This window comes from Esox lucius, chromosome 6, assembly GCF_011004845.1.
Source record: "Esox lucius isolate fEsoLuc1 chromosome 6, fEsoLuc1.pri, whole genome shotgun sequence".
Classification (NCBI taxonomy): domain Eukaryota; kingdom Metazoa; phylum Chordata; class Actinopteri; order Esociformes; family Esocidae; genus Esox; species Esox lucius.
Genome location: NC_047574.1, coordinates 22129815 through 22149525, shown reverse-complemented (window position 1 = coordinate 22149525; position 19711 = coordinate 22129815). Strand labels below are relative to the sequence as shown.

Sequence of the window (19711 nt, the reverse complement as noted above, 5' to 3'; positions counted from 1 at the left end):
CCTGCAGTGAGTGTATCTTCTGATTCTGACGTGCGGTTGACCTGCTCCCGTGCAACCGAATAAGTCGACATAACCAACTGCTATTTACGTTTGAAGACTTAATTGTAAATCGTATTACTTTGTATTGAATTTGTTGTGATATCCCAAAATATCAAACCAAATCGTCTGTGAACTAGCAAGGTGTCATCTCATCCTCTCAACAATACTACTAATCATTTTTGCACTCACTGCAACAGAGTATTCGTTGATGATGGTTATGTTTGGATGCATTTCGTTCATTAGCTGTTACGTTATGTTTGGATGCGTTTCGTTCATTAGCTGTTACGTTATGTTTGGATGCGTTTTGTTCATTCGCTGTTACTTTATGTTTGGATGCGTTTTGTTCATTAGCTGTTAAGTTATGTTTGGCTTTGGTGCGACGGTGATTGGTGTGGTTGTCTAACTGTAATTTCATAGAACAACACGTGACTGCTAGTTATACGGATATCTAAATCATTACTTAGAATATTGAAGACATCTGGTCATTATAGGATGGTTGCGATTGAGATACCCCTGCTAGAGAAGTATGACGTCAACTGGAAATTTCTCTAAAAATATCTAATTACTGGCCTGAACCAATTACCTGATCCAGATAATTGGTTCATTTCACATTTCACATTTAAGCCATTCAGTAGATGCTCTAATCTAGAGCGATTTACATTAGCGAGTGCATACATTTTCATACTTTTTTCAAACATCATGGAGGGTAGTACACCTAAACGAAAATCTGGTGTTTGGAAGGTGACTGAATGTGAGCCCAGCTTCCATTACATTTGGCCTCCATTTCATCAATGCTCTTTTTGGAAATATTAGAAATAGAAGACAAAGAAGTGGTCCCATGGAACTAATGAAGTACATCACGGCTCTTGCAACCCCTGGGTTGTCAGTTTCATATATTATGAAAACATGCATTTATTACTGTAACTCTGGATCAGGAGACAAAGTGTGACTTGCAGATGCGGGACTTCAAACCCTTTCATGTTTTTTATGTGAGGCATTTTACAAATAAATGTACATTTTACAACCGCATACAGTGGTAAAGCAGAATATTTTCAAATTTAAGGATACTCAAAGAACCTTTTATTTTTAGTGTATACTGTCAATTAATGTATGTTTATTTTTAAGATCTTGTTAGTACTCTGGTTTTGTACTTGGACTTCATAACATAAGTATGTTTTTTTTTATAGGATTGTGAGAGATTTTTTCAGACTATAATTATTTTATACAATGCTGCAGGCACACTTGTGTATTAATATTAAGTTTCTGGTTGTGCCATGAGGTGTAATGAACTGTGTACTCATATTCAGTCAAACAAATTATATTCAATGAAGAGACAAGCCATTCCCACATTTCCATCACGTCAGCAGCAAATGCTGTATTCCACAATGTGGTGTCAAACTCTGAGGTACTGCTGGTGGACTGAACACAATAGGTTCTCAACAATGCCAGCCAATAAGGGTAAAACTGGTAAATGATTAGATGATTAAATGGATGATCTTTGAAACCCAAACATGTTTAAAAACTTAAAGTGAGAAATAACGATGCTAAAGGATGAGGTAATTCATTTTATAATTAACAGAATACCTACATCAAAAAAATTTGAGGGTTTTTTCACCAAACAGGTGTTCCAGTTCCTGGCATGTTCATGTTTCAAAACCAAAAGTACTCATTCAAAATGATTATGTGTTTCAATACTACGTGCCAGATATCATTCAGTCTCCTTTAAATTGTTGGAAGATCAGTTGCCACTAGTTTCGGTTTATTCAATCATAGTTTCAACAGCGCACCACCAGTAAAGTATTAAGAATTATTTTTTTATGTTGACCTTTGCATAACACATGGAGATGCTCAAGGGAACTCCATATTTGGTAACCCAACATATTTTGACAATGCTTGCAGAACTGTCGACTGGGAACTAGAATGTATTTAGGAGCTAACAGGGGGAACTGCAAGCTTACCCGTATATGAATCCATACTGCGTGAGGCCATACATCGTCATTATTACCGTTAAACATTGCGGTGCGTGTCTCCTTTTACGCACGAATAAGGAATAATGGCACCGCTGCGTTTCGCATTAACAAAACGCTGAACATGATGGAGATTCGACATGGTCTTTTCCCCGGAGAGACAAACACAGATGAATCGACTGTCATTAATACGTTCAGTTAGCATTTGAGGTGGTTTTTAAAATTGTCTAACTATTGCTAAACGTAACGTAAGAAATAATTAATTCGTTTTATTTGTCCCTGACACAGTCCACGCAAATTAAAGAGTTTATTCAGGCGAGAATGAGGTACTTTTATCTCATTAAGTGGGTCTATAATAACTCTGTTTCATTTGTTATTACGTGTGTATTTTCCTGAAGATCGCGTGGTTGGACAGACGCTCCTTACGAATTATGTTTTGATAACTGTTGCAGTGTGTGCAAAAAGTACAAAGATCAAGTCAAGTCAAACGCACATCCTTCTGGGGCTGCAGGGCCGAACAGTTAAAGCCCTGGCGAAGATCCCAGTGGATCGAAGAGTTACCAGCATATTTTTAATAAAAACACTTCGTGGATGACTGAGCGGGCTCTATTTTTCTTTCTTGGTAAAAGAACAAATGCATGGATATAAAACTGATATCTGATATAAAATACATAAAAGTACATGGGACCTAAGACACATGAAACACGTGAAACAACTCTAAAGTCAGTCAGACAGTGGCCAATGACAAGCTGGGATCTGCCGGAGGACTGTGAGCCTATTCAGTTTCGGAAGCGATTTATTTGAGATTAGATTATGTTTTTCTTTCAATTTAGCTACCACTTGACATCTGAAATGTTCCAATACATTTAGACACTGTCTTGCTTGCGTTCATCTTCATTTAAAATGGAAGAAGTGAACCCTCTACACGCCTATCATAGCTCGACCCACATGAGCCCGTTGATATTTTTGATAAGCTTTTAGAAAGAGCACTGCGAATGATTACGGTAGAGTGACAGAGTTTCAAAATACAATAACTCATCCTTAATGCATTTTCCCCGGGAACGCATTATCCTGTCCCCTGCGCCACTGACGCCCCGCATCGTTTCGTGCGTAGCTATGGGCTTGCAGGCTGCTCTCTAATGCCACCGACTTCCTTTCCGAGTGATTACATAATGTAGGAAACTACTGTGCCATGATTGAAGAAGCGCACACTAACGAGCCTATACTTCGGAAAGCGAGCTTCCACCCGCAGAAACATCGAGATTTTTGTCTGTGCAATTCCCGAGCCCACGTGGATATTAGGCTACACCTCGAAGTCTTAGAAGTGAAAGAAACAAAGATGGGATATTGTACTCCGCGAGAAAAAGAGGAAGAAAGAGAGGGAGGAAGGAGGGGATGAGTGTCGGGTGATTCCCTCCCATCGCTAAATCCAGGGGACGATGACACTTCCTTCATAACCCCACTCTTCTCGGGCCTCACGCAGATGGCCAAAGCGCCGTGGGCACTGAAGTCTCCAAACCCCAGGAGTTCTACATTGAACTGCGCCAAACCCTGTTGTGTTAGTTATTTTAAGTAGATTAATAACATAGCAGATATTATTTTCTGTCAACACACATTTCTTTGATTCTCTTGGATACCCTCTTGTGCAAACTCATTTATACTTTATGTGCATGTTACCGGGACACACTGTATATCCCCAGACGGCGTGGATGATGCCATGCCCCGCAACCATAGTGGCGATGAGGCCGGTACTGGGCTCTGGATGAAAACCTCTCCAGGGCGTCGGGCTCATGACTACGGATTGAAAGATGTGGAGTCGGGTCGGAGGATGACGAACAACACGGTTCAAGTCGGGTACGGGATGCTTTCGCCGGGCAATGCAGGTGCAGGCAGCGCAGAAATACGGAAGGGCGCCCGGTTAAGTTTGCTCGGGAAGCCGCTCATCTACAGCGCCCAGAGCGGGCGCAGAAACGCGCGCTACCGGCGTCTCCAGAATTACCTCTACAATGTGCTGGAAAGACCTCGTGCTTGGGCTTTCATCTACCACGCATTCGTGTAAGTAGACGAGCTGTTACCATTTACTATAAACAGACTTAGTCACTTTAATGGTACCTCATCAGTCACCTGTTGCTGGGAATTCTTCCAATGAATGAAGCTACAGAAGGGGAAAGGGAAACATTCTAATAAATCTTTATATAACACGTTTCTTACAATAATGTACATTCCAAGGTGCTTTAAAAATTTAATGTGAAAGGTAAAAACTATGGAATTTTCCCTGTTCCACTCATAACATACAATTTATTTACAAGTGTTGGAGAGCAATAGCCTATGTATTTTTCTACATCTGATACATCCTCAAAGAGTAAGATCACTGCTAGGTATCAGACGATATTTAAGGCAACCCTGGAGCAACTAGCATTAAGTGCCTTGCTCAAGGACAGATAGACAAACACCTCTGGGCACAGACATGTATAACCAGTAACATTTCGGTTAGTGTCCCAACGCACCGCTCCAATAATAATAATGACACTTATAATAATAGCCTCGTGGTTACAGCAGGAGTATCTGCCAAGTGCCTGCAGGTTTTCGCTCTTACCTTGTACTTGATTGGTTAATTAGATCACTAATTATTTAGGTTCTTCCCAAAACGGATTGTTTAGGTCTGAACTGGGAACCAATTTGAAGTAAAAACTAAAAACCAGCATACACTAGGCACTCAATGGAATCGGTTTAAAACCTGTGGATTAGAGCAGTTGACCTGTAACGAAAGGTTAAGTGCTCTCAAATAATTTTTTAAAATGCAAAGATGTTCTTGGTTATTCTTACCTTCTTAGGTAAATAAATAATTAACAATAACAACCAAAACATTTGTACATATAAAATAGTTAAACAATAGCAAAAAAGTGCAATATTTTATTTGTAAATATTGCTAAAACATTAATTAAATCTACAACTATGGCTAAAATGACTAAAAAAATGCCTTTTGAAATAACAGATAAAAAAAATCTTTATATATATATATAAGATCTCAGATCCTCTTTCAGGGAGTTTCAAAATCCCAAAACATAATGACTGAAAGGAGCCTCCCCAAATGTTTTGGTTCTGACTCAGACAACTAAAATGATAGTGCCAAAATATCTGATGGTCTGACTGGGCACAAACACCTTGAAAACCTATCCAACATCCCAAGCCATGTAATGTTTTAAACATTACATTTAAAATTAATGTTAAAATAAATCTTATGGGAAATAGGTGTAACGTTTTCTCTCCTTATCGTCTTTGTTTGCTCTCATGCTGCAGCATTCTGAGTTCATTTCAGTTTGATAATGAAGAATATAGTCAAGTCTGCTAGAACAACAGCATACATTTGTCTCACAGTTGATCTGGAAGAAAGCAATATTCAGCAATTTGTTTTGTAAGTTAACTCCTTTGTAAGAGGAGTTTAAGTATCTAGGGGTCTTGTTCACGAGTGAGGGAAGGATGGAACGGGAGATTGACAGACGGATCGGTGCAGCTTCTGCAGTAATGCAGTCGATGTATCGGTCTGTCGTGGTGAAGAAAGAGCTGAGCCGCAAGGCGAAGCTCTCGATTTACCAGTCAATCTACGTTCCTACTCTCACCTATGGTCATGAGCTTTGGGTCATGACCGAAAGGACAAGATCCCGGATACAGGCGGCCGAAATGAGTTTTCTCCGCAGGGTGGCTGGGCGATCCCTTAGAGATAGGGTGAGAAGCTCGGTCACCCGGGAGGAGCTCAGAGTAGAGCCGTTGCTCCTCCACATCGAGAGGGGTCAGCTGAGGTGGCTTGGGCATCTTTTTCGGATGCCTCCGGAACGCCTTCCTGGGAAGGTGTTCCGGTCCCATCCCACCGGGAGGAGACCCCGGGGAAGACCTAGGACACGCTGGAGGGACTATGTCTCCCGGCTGGCCTGGGAACGCCTCGGTGTCCCCCCGGAAGAGCTAGAGGAAGTGTCTGGGGAGAGGGAAGTCTGGGCATCCCTGCTTAGACTGCTGCCCCCGCGACCCGGCCCCGGATAAGCGGTAGAAGATGGATGGATGGATGGTTTTGTAAGTTAAAAAGCGGCCTCAACATTTAGGTCAGAGTCAATGTTTGTAGCCTGGTGGAATAAATCTAATGCCAGAGAACGCGAATGTACTGAAAGTTTCTCTGTTTGGGCTTTGGCACCAATAACCATAACCTAGGTTTGTTTTGTTTAGATGTTAGAAAAGTTGTACCATCAATGTATTTATGACTGTGATGAATTCAATCAGGGTGTAAATTGAGCTAATGTATCTGGTGATACAGAGATTAAACAGTATCTCTGTCTAAGAAGATGCATACAGGAAAGTATGTATGTTGTAAAATATATTTAGCAATAATTGGCACTTATGTTTTCTCATGATACTGCCAAGTCCGTAATGTATAAACTAAACAATATATGGCCCAAAAGCAATCCTTCAAGGAACCCACAGGAGATCTGTATTTTTCATGCATTTTGGTCACCCATGGCCACTCGATATTATTTGTCAGTAAGATATGTCCGGAACAAGTTTAGAAGTAACCTGAGAGGTCAACTGCATTTTGTAACCTGTATAGGAGAATACCACAATCTATTGTCAAGTATTGAAGCTGTACTTACGCCCAGGAGGACAAGGACAGAGAGCCCGCTGGCACCAGTGTTCATTCTGAGGACGTTCACCGCTACTTTGCTGTGATGTGGTAGGCACCATAACCTTCCTGGTGCCTACCACAGAAAAATGACTTCTACTTACAAAGTAATTAAGCTGAATAAAACTGTTCCTCATTAAGCTGATAAAACAGTTTCACAGGAATTTTCCTTTGAAAATAAGTTTGATGGATCTAGTGTGTTGTTTGTTCGTAAGAAGGACTCATTAAAGCAGTTTCAAATTAAGCTGGAGAAGTTTGTGTAAAAAGGGAATCATTAATAATACAATGTTCCTCTAAACATCTATATTTTAAAATGCGCTTTTTTAAATGATACAGGGATTGGGTCAAGAGAACAGGTAGATTAATTCAGGTTTGATACCATCTTCTTGAATATATATCAACAAGGGCAAAGGAGTACATAGGTTCTCTGCCTGGAGTGGGAAGGACTTGCAGTATAGACTCAGATCTATCTTATTCTCTGCCTGGTGTGGGATGGAGTTGCGGTATAGGCTCAGATCTATCTGATTCACTGACTAGCCTGGTACTGGAGCTAAGTGACAATATCTTGTCTTTGAAATGCAGTACAAACTATTCACACTAAGAGTTGTAAACTTGATCAGATCAGGTGGAGGATGCTGGATTGTCAGTTATCAATTAAGAGAAATAAGTTGTTCTAGCATTTTGTACAAAGCAGAAATTTTATTAGATCTCAAGAGACTTTCATGACTTCCGTGTGTGTGTATAGCTTTCTAAACGTTTCTCTTAAGTTAATCCGTTCCTTCAATTCCTCCATGGACGTTTCCATTTGGGATGACCTTTTTCCCAGAGCGTGTAAGCGGAGCCAGCCAAGAAGAACGAATGTCTCTTATTGAGTGAGTGAGTTAGTGAGTGAGCAAGTGACTGACTGACTTCCCATTGTTTTGAAGCGTAGTGGTTAGAGATGCAGACTGCCACGTAGTCGACTGGGGTTTGATCCTTGCCACGGGCCAATAGCCAATCACTCCACCAGCCATGGAGTGATTGGCGTCATTGTTTTCTTTATAGGTACAGTATAGCTATTAGCTAGCCTCTTTCTAATTTAATGTGTTAAATGTGGTGTTGCGATCCTGTTATAGTTTTTGTTGGTTTGGATGTTAATAGGTAATGTAGAGAACTAGTTTATGAACCGTGCTTGCTACAAGCTTCAGTAGCCACATTGTAGTAAGCCTGAAATAAAACAGTTTAACTTCTCAGACAAGGAACATTTAAATTTACATAGTGTAGTTCACATAGCATAGTGGTTGACTATTCAACTGTCGCTGTTTTCTAAAGAAACGAACCAGCCATGGAGTGACTGGATTCATTGCTGTTCATTCTATGCTATTAGTTAGCCATCTTCAGTAATCTCTTTCTAATTTAACGCTTTAAATATAGTGCTGCGATCCTATTATACCTGTTGTTGGTTTGGATGTTAAAAGGTAAAGTACAGAACTAGTTTCAACTAACTGCTTTGACAGTGCCGGAAGTAAACAAACACCACATCTCTACACACGTATTAACAGGCAACAACACCCGCTGTTTAAATAGTATAGTAGTTAAAGACAGTCTGTCACATAGGACACTGTGGATTGAATCCAGCCAGGGCAACAACATTCATTCCTTCTATTTGCTGGCCAGCTGAACTAGGCTGGTTTCTTGTTTCAACTTTGATTGGTGTAACACCATCTGTGTTTACATTTAATTTGGAAAATCATTTATTTTACTGGATCATCACAGGAGCAGGGTAGAAAAGGCAGCGGCATAGTTCATATTGCTATTAAAGTTCTCAGCTACTTCAGTGGTGATCCTCTTTCTAACATGTTTAATTGTGGGAGACTGAGCAATGAAACACAGTTTTCACTAGATTGGTTGGACAAACGGCTGTAAAGTGTACCATATTAAACAACACGAGCCACATACATCTCAGTGTACGTATGTCTGTGTGTGTCTGTGTCCATCCAAGTGTGCTCTTTCTGTAGTGTTTCATTGCAACAGTTGGATGCTACATTTTTAGGCCGGTGTGATGAACAAAAAGGCACAGGTGAGGATGAAACATTTTAGATCAAATTTGGCAATGTTAGAAATCACAGTCTTGTGTAAAGTAAATATGTTAATGAAATTACATTAGATCTTGCACTACTTATGTTGTCAATCATATAATATGACATTTAGAAAAACTGAATACATCTTGTCTGGTGTCTCGCTGGCTAAATTAGAGGTTGTTCAGGGTTTTCAAAGGAAGGACTCTGTTTTGAGCAGACAGACACTGTACTGGCACACAAGGAACTGACTGTCATGTCGTACATCCTGGTACGTTATTGCCTTATTGCCTGGTGGCCTGAGGGGGCACCTAGGGGAAATGTCTTCACTGCGTCTTAGCTTCCTAACACAACGAAAGGTGGCTTGTCAAACCCAGAAACATACAGTTAGGTCCAGAAACATTTGGACACTGACACAATTTTCAAAATGTTGTCCCTGTATGCTACGCCATATGGATTTTAAGTGAAACAACTGAGATGCATTTGAGTGAAAGTGTTGAGTGAAGTGTTTGAAAGAGGAAATGACGCTGTCAGGTCCGGTAAAATGAGGAACGGAGAGGGGCTGTGAAGCAAGATGTTGGTGTTTTGTGTGTTCAGGCAGGACAGCAGAGTCATGGGGGTCTGACCTCAAACCAGTTCCACAAAGCACCAGAAGAGATGTTCCACACATCCTACTATGGGCTCTCATATCATGTGTGAGATGGTGGCAAAACATATCCATACAGATTGAATCATTATTGTATTATGCCTGTGGTGTCTTGCTGGTGTAAATGGTCATCATTAAATTAATATTGTGAATCTAATCTGTATCCCGACTGCAGTGGTAAAAATATCCCAAGTCTTGGTACAAACAAGACTAAAAACTCACAGCCTAATGGAGGTCTATGGCTTTTTCGTATTGAGTGTTTAGCTGCTTATAGGTCTGACCCCCTGCCCATCAGCACCAGCCCCCCCCCCCCCCCCCCCAAGGCAGTGTCCTGTCCCCCATTCTCTCCTCCCTGTACACCAACAGCTGCACCTCCAGTCACCACTCTGTCAAGCTCCTGAAGTTTGCGGATGACACCACCCTCATCAGACTTATTTATAATGGAGACGAGTCCCGCTACCGGTGGGAGATTGACCGTCTGGTGTCCTGGTGCGGTCAGAACAATTTGGAGCTCAACGCCCAAAAGACAGTGGAGATGATTGTGGACTTCGGGAGAAGCCCAGCTGCCCTTCCCCCATTGCCCTGGGTGGTTCCCCAGTCAACTCAGCAGAGTCCTTTTGCTTTCTGGGCACCACCATCACCCAGGACCTCAAGTGGGAGCTGAACATCACTTCACTTACAAAGAAAGCACAGCAGTGGATGTACTTCCTACGACAGCTGAAAAAGTTCAACCTGCCAACAACTATGATTGTGCATTTCTACACTGCCATCATAGAGTCCATCCTGACCTCCTCCATCACCGTCTGGTACGCTTTAGCCACTGCCAAAGACAAGTGTAGGCTGCAGCGCATCATCCGCTCGGCAGAGAGGGTGATTGGCTGCAATCTGCCCTCTCAACACAACCTACTGTACACACCTCCAGGACGCGGAGGTGAGCGGCAACGTTTGGGGCTGATCCCTCTCACCCTGGAAATGGACTATTCAGAGCTCTCCCCTCTGGCAGAAGGCCGAGGTCTATCAGGACCAAAACATAATCTATAACCCTCTCCCACATACACACACAACCCTCAACTGGACAAATCTATTACCCCTCCCCACATACATAAACAACTGGACAAAATCTTGCACCTAACATATACTTTTTATTTTTAGTAATTTATTAATGCACTGTCTACTATTTTTATGCTCAGTCCACTGTTCTTATTTGTTTTTACTTCCATTATCCCTTTTGTATTAATTATTGCACCGATTGGCCAGAACTAATTCCTTGTTTTATTGTGAAACTTGATTCGGATTCTGAGCAATAACAATCATATATACCCTAAATGTTAGTCATAGGCTGGAATGGGACAATGGCATTTACACCAAAAACCCAAGTAATTTAAAAGGCATAAACAGCTATAAATATATGAGCTAGTATCTGAAACACACATTTAGTAACAGTCAGTAGACACTAAAACAGTCAGTTGATGTAAGTAATTTGTTGTTGTTGTGTTGTTGTTGTTCACAACAGTATGTTTTTGTGAATACCAAGATGAACTTTTGATATATAATGGTTGAAATTTAAGTTTTGGGAGGTTTTGAATCATGGTTATTTCTATAACCCTAATTATTTTAAGATGGCTAATTCACTGAGTTTGGTTACCTTCACACAATATTATGATTGTTTTGAATCTTCAGATTCACATAAGAGTTTTATTTGAAACTTTATATCTTTACAGGTCATGTCTGAAATCAGGCTCCACAATAAAGCTATGATAAATACCATTGAATTGCCTGAAAAAAAAGTTTTTACCCTGCTATTTTGGAAGCCTCTTGGATTCAGAGTTGATACATAAAGTTGTTTATAAATTTTGAAAACAACATACTTTCAGTTTTTCCCGAACCCACTTCATCTGCACATAAGAGGGGAGATTATTCTGCTGGCACATGCAATTTTTAAAGCTGTTTAAATGTCCTAATATTTTTTTGTTTTCTCAGAAAATCTGTTGTTTTAATCAGCATATGCTTACCATAAAACTTAAATTAATAAGTAATTTGCATCATTCTGTCAATTCAACTGGCACTTATTATGTTAGCCAATTTTTACCAGGCTTTTACTTTTATAGCAAACATTTAAAAAGGTAAACATGAGCCAATTTGCATGAGCTGCATGAATGGTCAAAATCCCGAATTCATTTCCACAATGACTAAAATGTGTTGTAGTATTAGCATTGATTAGAAAGAGTAAATGGAATAATTATTATCATAAGCTAGGTTTGTCTAAAAATACTTCTGTGTCACAATGTATATGAGGGTATGTGAGGGACAAATGTCAGTAGATTACAGATGGATGCAATGTTGTCGGAAATTGGAAAACTAGTCTCCCTCCAAAAACTAGTCTCCCTCCAAAAACTAGTCTCCCTCCAAAAACTAGTCTCCCTCCAAAAACTAGTCTCCCTCCTAAAACTAGTCTCCCTCTAACAAGACGAGGGGTGCCTCCCCTAACTCTGACCTTTTTCTCCAACTGGTCCTGAGACTCTGCGTGTAAAGAATGTACCTGCCGGCTCTTTGTCATTATTATATGGTTTTGCTAGCTTAAGCTATGTTGTTGCCAGTCACATTTCCATCAAAACATAATCTAATAGTGGAATTAACTAAAAACTTCCATTTTCTGCATCTCCCCAGGTTCCTTTTGTAGACAATCTCTATCCACTTCAGAAATATGCCTTTGCCTGTAATCCAAGTAGCCTTGAATTTGGGAATCATTTAAATAAAGACACATGTATTTGGTTATGGCCAACCATCCATCAGGCAATCTACTGTTACTGGCCATCACCTGAACCCCATTCTAACCATATTTCAACCTAAACTTCAAAAGAAAATATCTTGAAAAAATGGGATTCAGTGTTGGATCAAATGCCTGCTTATTCTGCTCTCCAGGTAAGAGGGGTTGATATGTGTTTTATACAGAGTGGACTAACATAGCAATTATCATATTAGGTGCCTTAATCAAGAGCACAATGGTAGGAGATGGTAGAACCTTTGGATCAGAGCCTCTAGATATACAGCACATGGATTACAAACAGATACTGCTAGTTATTGTGGTAAGTTGGGGGCTGACATTTAAAATGTGTGATACCCTGGTCTTACGTATTGACTTGGAAAAAACTCCTTCACTTATTTAATTCCAAGTCCAGCACTGTCCATAGTGAACAATTAAACACAGTATGTCGTTATCATAACACACTGCTTTTTAAAATAGAATAAAATTGTATTTAGGGACAAATTTGAAGACATTTTTTATTAATCCAATGTTAAGTAAAATGACTTTGAAGTGCATAAAGTACTTGAATCTGGGCCACAGAAATTGCATTACAGGATTACTCGGAAATTCACACATTGGACGTAGTCCTTGACATTGAAATTAAAATATACAAAAATATATTTTACATCAGAGTACAATTTCCCCCTTTGTTCAAAATCTCCAAATGTTTAAATTGCTGGAGCGTTTTTTGAACTGAGTGGTTTTCACGTGCATGCTCCTTTTCTACAGAAACAATCTCTCTCTGATTTTATTGCTCTTTGTCCCTCACTGCAGCAATTGGTCTGTCAAAATTGTAAAGGTTAATGAATCCATCAAATTAATTTAAATGTATATTTACCGGTACTGGCTTATAATAGATGTATACTTTTATAGATTATTATTATTAATATGGATTAAACAAGAATATTAATTTGTTACGACTGTTCATAGTTTAAACTGAAGTTGAAAAAACACTGAAAGGCATCGTTAACTGTTTTGAACTTATAAACTAATGTCAAGCGTGCAAATGTGCTGCACATGTTGGTCTTTGTTTACTTACCAGTAACTAGTTCATCTACAATTATCTTTCAAACATAGAATGTAGTTGTTAGCTGTCCCTCTTTTTTCTGATTTTAATTAGCAAGTCAACTTGATTGACCCATGTCTGTTGACTTCAAAAATCTATAAATTGGAGCTGTTTATAAAGAACAACATTTTGTAGTTATAACGTAGCCAACACAGCTCCTAAAAGTGTTCTAGGCTAAAAATCAAACCAACTTATATTTTAAATAACATTTACTAAAAAATGTTCTACTACAAGGACCCACTAAAATCTTTTGACCATATGTGATTACCAATGCACTGCAATAAACCTGCACTTTAAATATTGTCATTGCCGGTTAAGCTATCCATGCTAAGTATCATTTTCACCTTAATATAGAAGTTGCACTACACTGCACAGAGCTACTATTCCATTGAGTGGTTACCACTGTTTGATCGTGGTTATGGTGAACAGAGTTCCCAGATTTCATTGACAGTATACCGCTCAAACACCCGCGGACTCCACAAACAAAATGACCAAACGCTATTTTTACTATACAACCCTATCTGCAAATTGACCCACCCAAGCCCATTTTTGCTCACACACTGTCATTAAAAATAGCCCAATTGTTCAGGAACCACAGTTGTGATTAAGTTATTTTTATTCCTAAACTGCAAGATTATCATAGTAAATCTGTAGCTTGTGGTAGAAGCAGGTATTGGGCTGTTGTTTTTCTTATGCAATTTTCTGTTTAATTGGACTATCTTTATTATTTCAAGTAAATGGATCATTTAATGGGGGAACTAAAAGAAATGAAAGAAAAGAGAACAATTCATGAGTATGAAAACATGGGCCGGTTAAATTTCCAGATTCTTAAGCGCAAAGATAATACTTGATAAAAATGATGCCGTTTAAATAAAATATTTCAAAGTCCTTGAATTTGATTCTGTCTGGTTCCTATGAACCCTGTTAATCGTGATTAACTACAAAAGACTATGCAATTGATCGTGATTATTTTAATAATTTGCTGCCTCTAGGTTTTCCTTGTTAGTCTGTGGAGGAAAGAGTGCTGCGCTAGCTGTTGAAGTTATTCACAGTCGTTGTTCGGTCTGTCCTGACAGGAGAACGTGTTTCAGAGAGGGGAACACGGTCATTGGTGGCTATAGGCTGGGGTGACACAGGGCTAAAGGTCCTCCAAAAATAAGAAGAATCGTAGGTTTTCATTTTTGTTTTCGCAATACAGATTTGCTGTCTTTGCTGTTTACTGGGTTGCCGTTTTTGTGAGATTTCTCATCACCCAAAATATGGCCATCCTACAGTGATGAAAATTATACCTTTGAAATAACTTTTTCATTTGGTGCATTGGTTTTCCGACAGGATTACCTACACGATTTGACAATTTGAGTGCTTACATGTTTTACACAAAGGAAAACAAGGCCATAGGGCAAATCTATGAAGCAGTGAGCCCTTGGATGCTTGACAGGTATTAGTCTATGGAATTCATATTGGGACGTAAGACTAGACTAACATTAGGAGTAATATGTCCTCTGATCATGTATGTTCTAGGTGTTGACGGAGAGCCCACATGGATATCAAGTTTTGTTTGTACTACATTACTTATTTACAATGAGGTTCAGTGTGATGGTTCCCTTAAAAGCAAAGGCAAAAAAAAAAAAAAATATTTGGTGTTTACTCATCAGATATTTATGTTTTTATCAAGGACTTAGAACAGTCTATAGACATTTTTTTAATAAAATTGTTAATATGTAAAAAGGTCTGCAATTTCTACATTTATCAAAGTATTGTGGTGATATCCAACTTGAGCTAAGGCACAGATGTTTTTTGTGTGCATGAGTAGTATATAGTAAATCCTCAATGTTTGTGTAAATCCTGCTGTTTTTGTGAAGAGGACATTTCACAACCTGTGTGGGCCTGCCTATCTCGACATGTATTGATATACGGGAAGCCCAGGACTACGTGTGTGTGTGTGTGTGTCTGTGTATGTGCTAGGAATAGAGGAGGATGTGTTGACACACAGTAGTTCATTACAATTCATAACTAAATGTATCTTTTAGAATCACGCATGTTGTATTTTCCCCTTCATTTTGATTATAAATTTTGAATTAATTTTATGCTGATGAAGCCTATTGAATTTAGAGAGGGAGGGAGGAAGAGAAGGAGAGAAAGAGGGAGAAAAAGGGGCTTAAGTAGGAGGTGGCCTACGTGTAGTAGAGAAGTGAGGAGATTATGAGTTCTTAACTTCCATCTGAACTTTAATACCTTCTGCATCATAACATCTTAGATCAGAGTATGAGCAACATATATTGTATATAGGCTATGGACATACCATACATGTTGCCCTAATAGAGGATCACAGCAGATTTTTACTCTGGGGTGTGAAGACATGCACATTGTCTCATTTCATATATTTATTTGTATACAACATTTTACTTCTCAGTTTGAATTAGTGGAGTACTTTGTCTGAAAAGAATAAACAGAAAATGAACACATTGAATTTGACATGTTTTTCTTTATGTGCCCGAATATCATCAGTTTCTTTGTGATTCATGCTTAAAGCTACGAAATGTGAAGAATATGCAGGGGGTTGTGTTGACATTTACTAGGCACTGTTCACGCACACCGTCCAGAGCCATGGTTCACCGTTGAGAGGTACATACAGAGGCCCATGTTGGCTGGTACCCAATGGAAAAAGTGGGCAGAAGAATCCAGACGGTTAGGATGTTGAGAGAAAGAAAATGAGGGGAAAGAGGAAGAAAGGATGAAAGAGAGGGCATGGAGGCGCATAAACAGTGTGTCAGTGTGTTCTTGTCTAGTGTGTGAATAGGCAGAGGCATTAGGTTTACCGGGCCCTGTTTGATCCTTCGCTGGTCTCTGTGACACAACCCAGTCACCACATCACTGCTAACGTCTTCTTTTGTCTGTGCCTAGACAGAAACAGAGGGTGTCAGGGAGAGAGAAATGGAGTGACAGAGAGAAAGAGAGTAAAGTGTGAGAATGTGAGAGGTACTTGTCAGGAAAAGAGTGATGGTCATCGCTTCATCTGTAAACGATCTCCTTATCCACCAGCTCAATGTATGCATAGTGACACCTCATCACACAGCCTTACTCCCTGGACAGTGACATAGGTATTCATGTCAAATCATTTTTCGGAGAACCCTTACGCTATGATGTCGTCGCGTATACCTCTGATGAGAAAGAAACCAGGCCAAAGTCAAACATATACACTCTTAGAAAGGAAGTGCTACCTTGTATCAGAAAGAGTTCTTCAACTGTCCCTATATGGTAGGACCATTTAAAAAAAGAAAAGAAAAAAAGGGCTTAATCCAGTATAATAATCCCATGTTATAAATGACCATTTCACATCTTAAAGGTTTCTTTTCCTCAGTTATTGTGTTCTACATAGGGACAAGGGGGGTTCTTATGTGGAGACACACTGATATGTTTTTTCCTGTGTACTTTTGATTTAATTATTTGTCACTCAACCTTTATTTTTCGGGGTTAATCCCATTGAGATTAAATCTATTTTATCATTGAAATTATCTATTTTCCAAGAGATAGATGGTCAAAGCACATATTTTTAAAACATTAAAATATAAAACTCAACATACTTCAATTTCAAACAACATTATCAGAATTCACACAGACCCAGAATATTAATTTGTGTGAAGTTGGGGAAAGTTACAGATTGAGAAAGGCAAGAAATTCCCTGGGAAGTTGTGATGCCTTAACCTTAACAGACCAATACTTTATTTTCCCTTTCCCATCAGCAGTATTTTCCAACTGTATGTAAAGCTGTAGTTGAGTTTGTTTCCCATGTCAGCATACCAGTGTGTGTAAGTGACACTGACTACAGTACGTGAGTATGTTGTCAACCGTTGTACATGAAGTCACTGTGCTTAGGACGTGTGGTGTGAGGATCTTTGTATGTGCGTAGTCAAGAACAGTTCCCCCTGTCAACTGTGGAGCTGATTGATGGAGACAGGTCACTTTGACTGCTCTCTGCCCACACAAAATGAACCCCTGAGGCTCCCCTGCCCAGCAGCGCTAGAGCAATCACACCGCCAGACCTCACCATACAGAGATACCCCCCACACCCTTAGCCAATCACTCAGCCTCTCCTCACCCTAACTCCGATTGGATAGCAGCAGAAGGGAGTCACTCTTGTAATTGAGGGCAGGGCAGTGTGGGCACGTTCTTCACATGCTTGGTTTTTCCCTCATTTTTCCCTCCCTACTAAATAATCCGTCATTATCTGTTGCGTCATCACACATTTCCCGATAGCCTTCCTGATTCACACAATACTCTGTCATCTCCCTTTCTCTTACACATTGCTTTTATCAGAACACAGTATGGCGGAGACCATTTTCTCTCCATGGGAGAGACAGAATGAATCCCAGTCTGGAGTACTGTGGTTTTTCACAGCTGACAGTATCCAGGAGTGTTTGGTCATGTTGTATACTACCTCCCTGTTTCTTTCTGAGTCTTATGAGAGGTAGAACTGGTTAAAACTAAGGCCATGGGCAGATAGCATCGGTGATTCATTTTGGAAATTGGAAATCCATCTCTCTGTGCACTCTCTTGCTCCCCTCCTACTCTCTCTGCCTTTCTTTCTTAATCTCTTTCCCTTCTCTCTTTCCTCCTTTTGGGGCAATATCTCTGTTGATCTCAGAATTTGCCAGAAAACCCCCCCAAATAATGAACAATAAATATTATTAGGCAGTTACTTCAAGTTGACCTGCTGTTGTGACCCTGGGCCTATCAGGAAGTTTTTTCTTATGATCCTGGGCCTATCAGGAAGGTGTTTCTTATGACCCTGGACCTATCAAGAAGTTGTTTCTTATGACCCTGGACCTATCAAGAAGTTGTTTCTTATGATCCTGGGCCTATCTTGAAGTTGTTTCTCATGACCCTGGGCCTATCAGGAAGTTGTTTCTTATGACCCTGGGCCTATCAGGAAGTTGTTTCTTATGACCTTGCCTGAGGAGGATGGACATTTAAAGACATTCCTTCCTCCACTCCAATCTCAGGAAGTTCATTCACGCATCCACCAAGTTTGCCAAAGCCGGGAATAAGTGTGTCACGGTTTGTCAGACCCCCTAGGGGCCCCTTCCAGCTTGTGTGCAATGAGACCGCCTCCAAGAGCGAAGTGGAATCCATAAGGGGCCACGTTATTTTTGAGAGAAGTATGAATAGGTGTGCCTACTTATGTGACTGGCATTTGTTTGCTTGATTTCGAGACTTGACACATACATAATGAAATACCTCCTACATGAAATGTTCAGTTGTTAATTTGGATTATTTCCATAGTAGGCGGGATTTGTAAATTAGAATTGAATTGCCATTTCATGTTAATACAGTACAAAGTGGGTCATTAATTGCATAATTCAAGCCACAAGTGTATCCCAAAGTTGATGCATTTTTTAAACCCCCTAGCCAATCTGTGAAAATCACCCTCAGTTTTGTCACCATTAAGGGCACTCTGAGCAAGTGTGTAGGGCATAGGGGCTGGATCGGGATTTGCATCTTGTCCGTGTGTCTGTAATGGGTGGTTTGGAATCTACCGGTGGAATCTTTACAGGTCAAGAGAAATTGAGGAAGGGACAAGGCAAAAGAAATAAAGAAACAGTGAAAGACAGAAGGAGTGGACTGTGGTGAAGAGATCAATTGAGAACAAGAGAGTTAGAGGACTTGAGAAAAGCTGTAGAAATACATGGGGAGACAGGAGTTATGCAGGAAAGAGAAGACCAGAGAAACCTCTCCTCTATCAAATATTACAATGTTGTCCCCTTTTGCAAGCTGTTGTCAATCGAGGGCGAACATGAACCAGGAGGGTGTGTCGCACCGTTGCGGTTTATAGTGCTTTCTGTTGTGGAGCCTTATCTGATGTAACTTACCTTTAAAGATATGGAATCTGTCATTATTCGTCACAAAATCAGTTGAGAGGCTGAGAAACCCTAGGTATACCATTACTGTTACGGACTCAATCCAGGGCTTGTGTCAGGGCTGCGTTCAGAGTTCAGATAGAGATTCTGTCTTTTTTTATTAACACCTGTGTCAGGGCTGCGTTCAGAGTTCAGATAGAGATTCTGTCTTTTTTTATTAACACCTCTGTCAGGGCTGCGTTCAGAGTTCAGATAGAGATTCTGTCTTTTTTTATTAACACCTGTGTCAGGGCTACGTTCAGAGTTCAGATAGAGATTCTGTCTTTTTTTATTAACCCCTGTGTCAGGGCTGCGTTCAGAGTTCAGATAGAGATTCTGTCTTTTTTTATTAACACCTCTGTCAGGGCTGCGTTCAGAGTTCAGATAGAGATTCTGTCTTTTTTTATTAACACCTCTGTCAGGGCTGCGTTCAGAGTTCAGATAGAGATTCTGTCTTTTTTTATTAACACCTCTGTCAGGGCTGCGTTCAGAGTTCAGATAGAGATTCTGTCTTTTTTTATTTCTCCCCCAAAGTGGATGTTGCCACTAACAACCATTGGCCTA

General features: G+C 40.0%; 1 protein-coding gene across 8 annotated transcripts in view; it reads left to right on the top strand.

Annotated features, from left to right (window-relative positions):
- Window positions 1–3196: 3196 nt before the first annotated feature.
- kcnq5a (potassium voltage-gated channel, KQT-like subfamily, member 5a) overlaps window positions 3197–19711 on the top strand; it is a 94063-nt gene continuing 77548 nt past the window's right edge. For 4 of the 8 annotated variants that reach the window (XM_020047479.3, XM_034292674.1, XM_034292673.1 and 1 more), the window contains exon 1: window positions 3197–4061. In XM_020047479.3, coding sequence (XP_019903038.2) covers window positions 3724–4061 — 338 coding nt within the window. In that variant the 5' untranslated portion in view covers window positions 3197–3723. The remainder of the gene's footprint in view (window positions 4062–19711) is intronic. The other 4 variants (XM_010892312.4, XM_034292675.1, XM_010892313.4 and 1 more) reach the window with 2 other exon arrangements.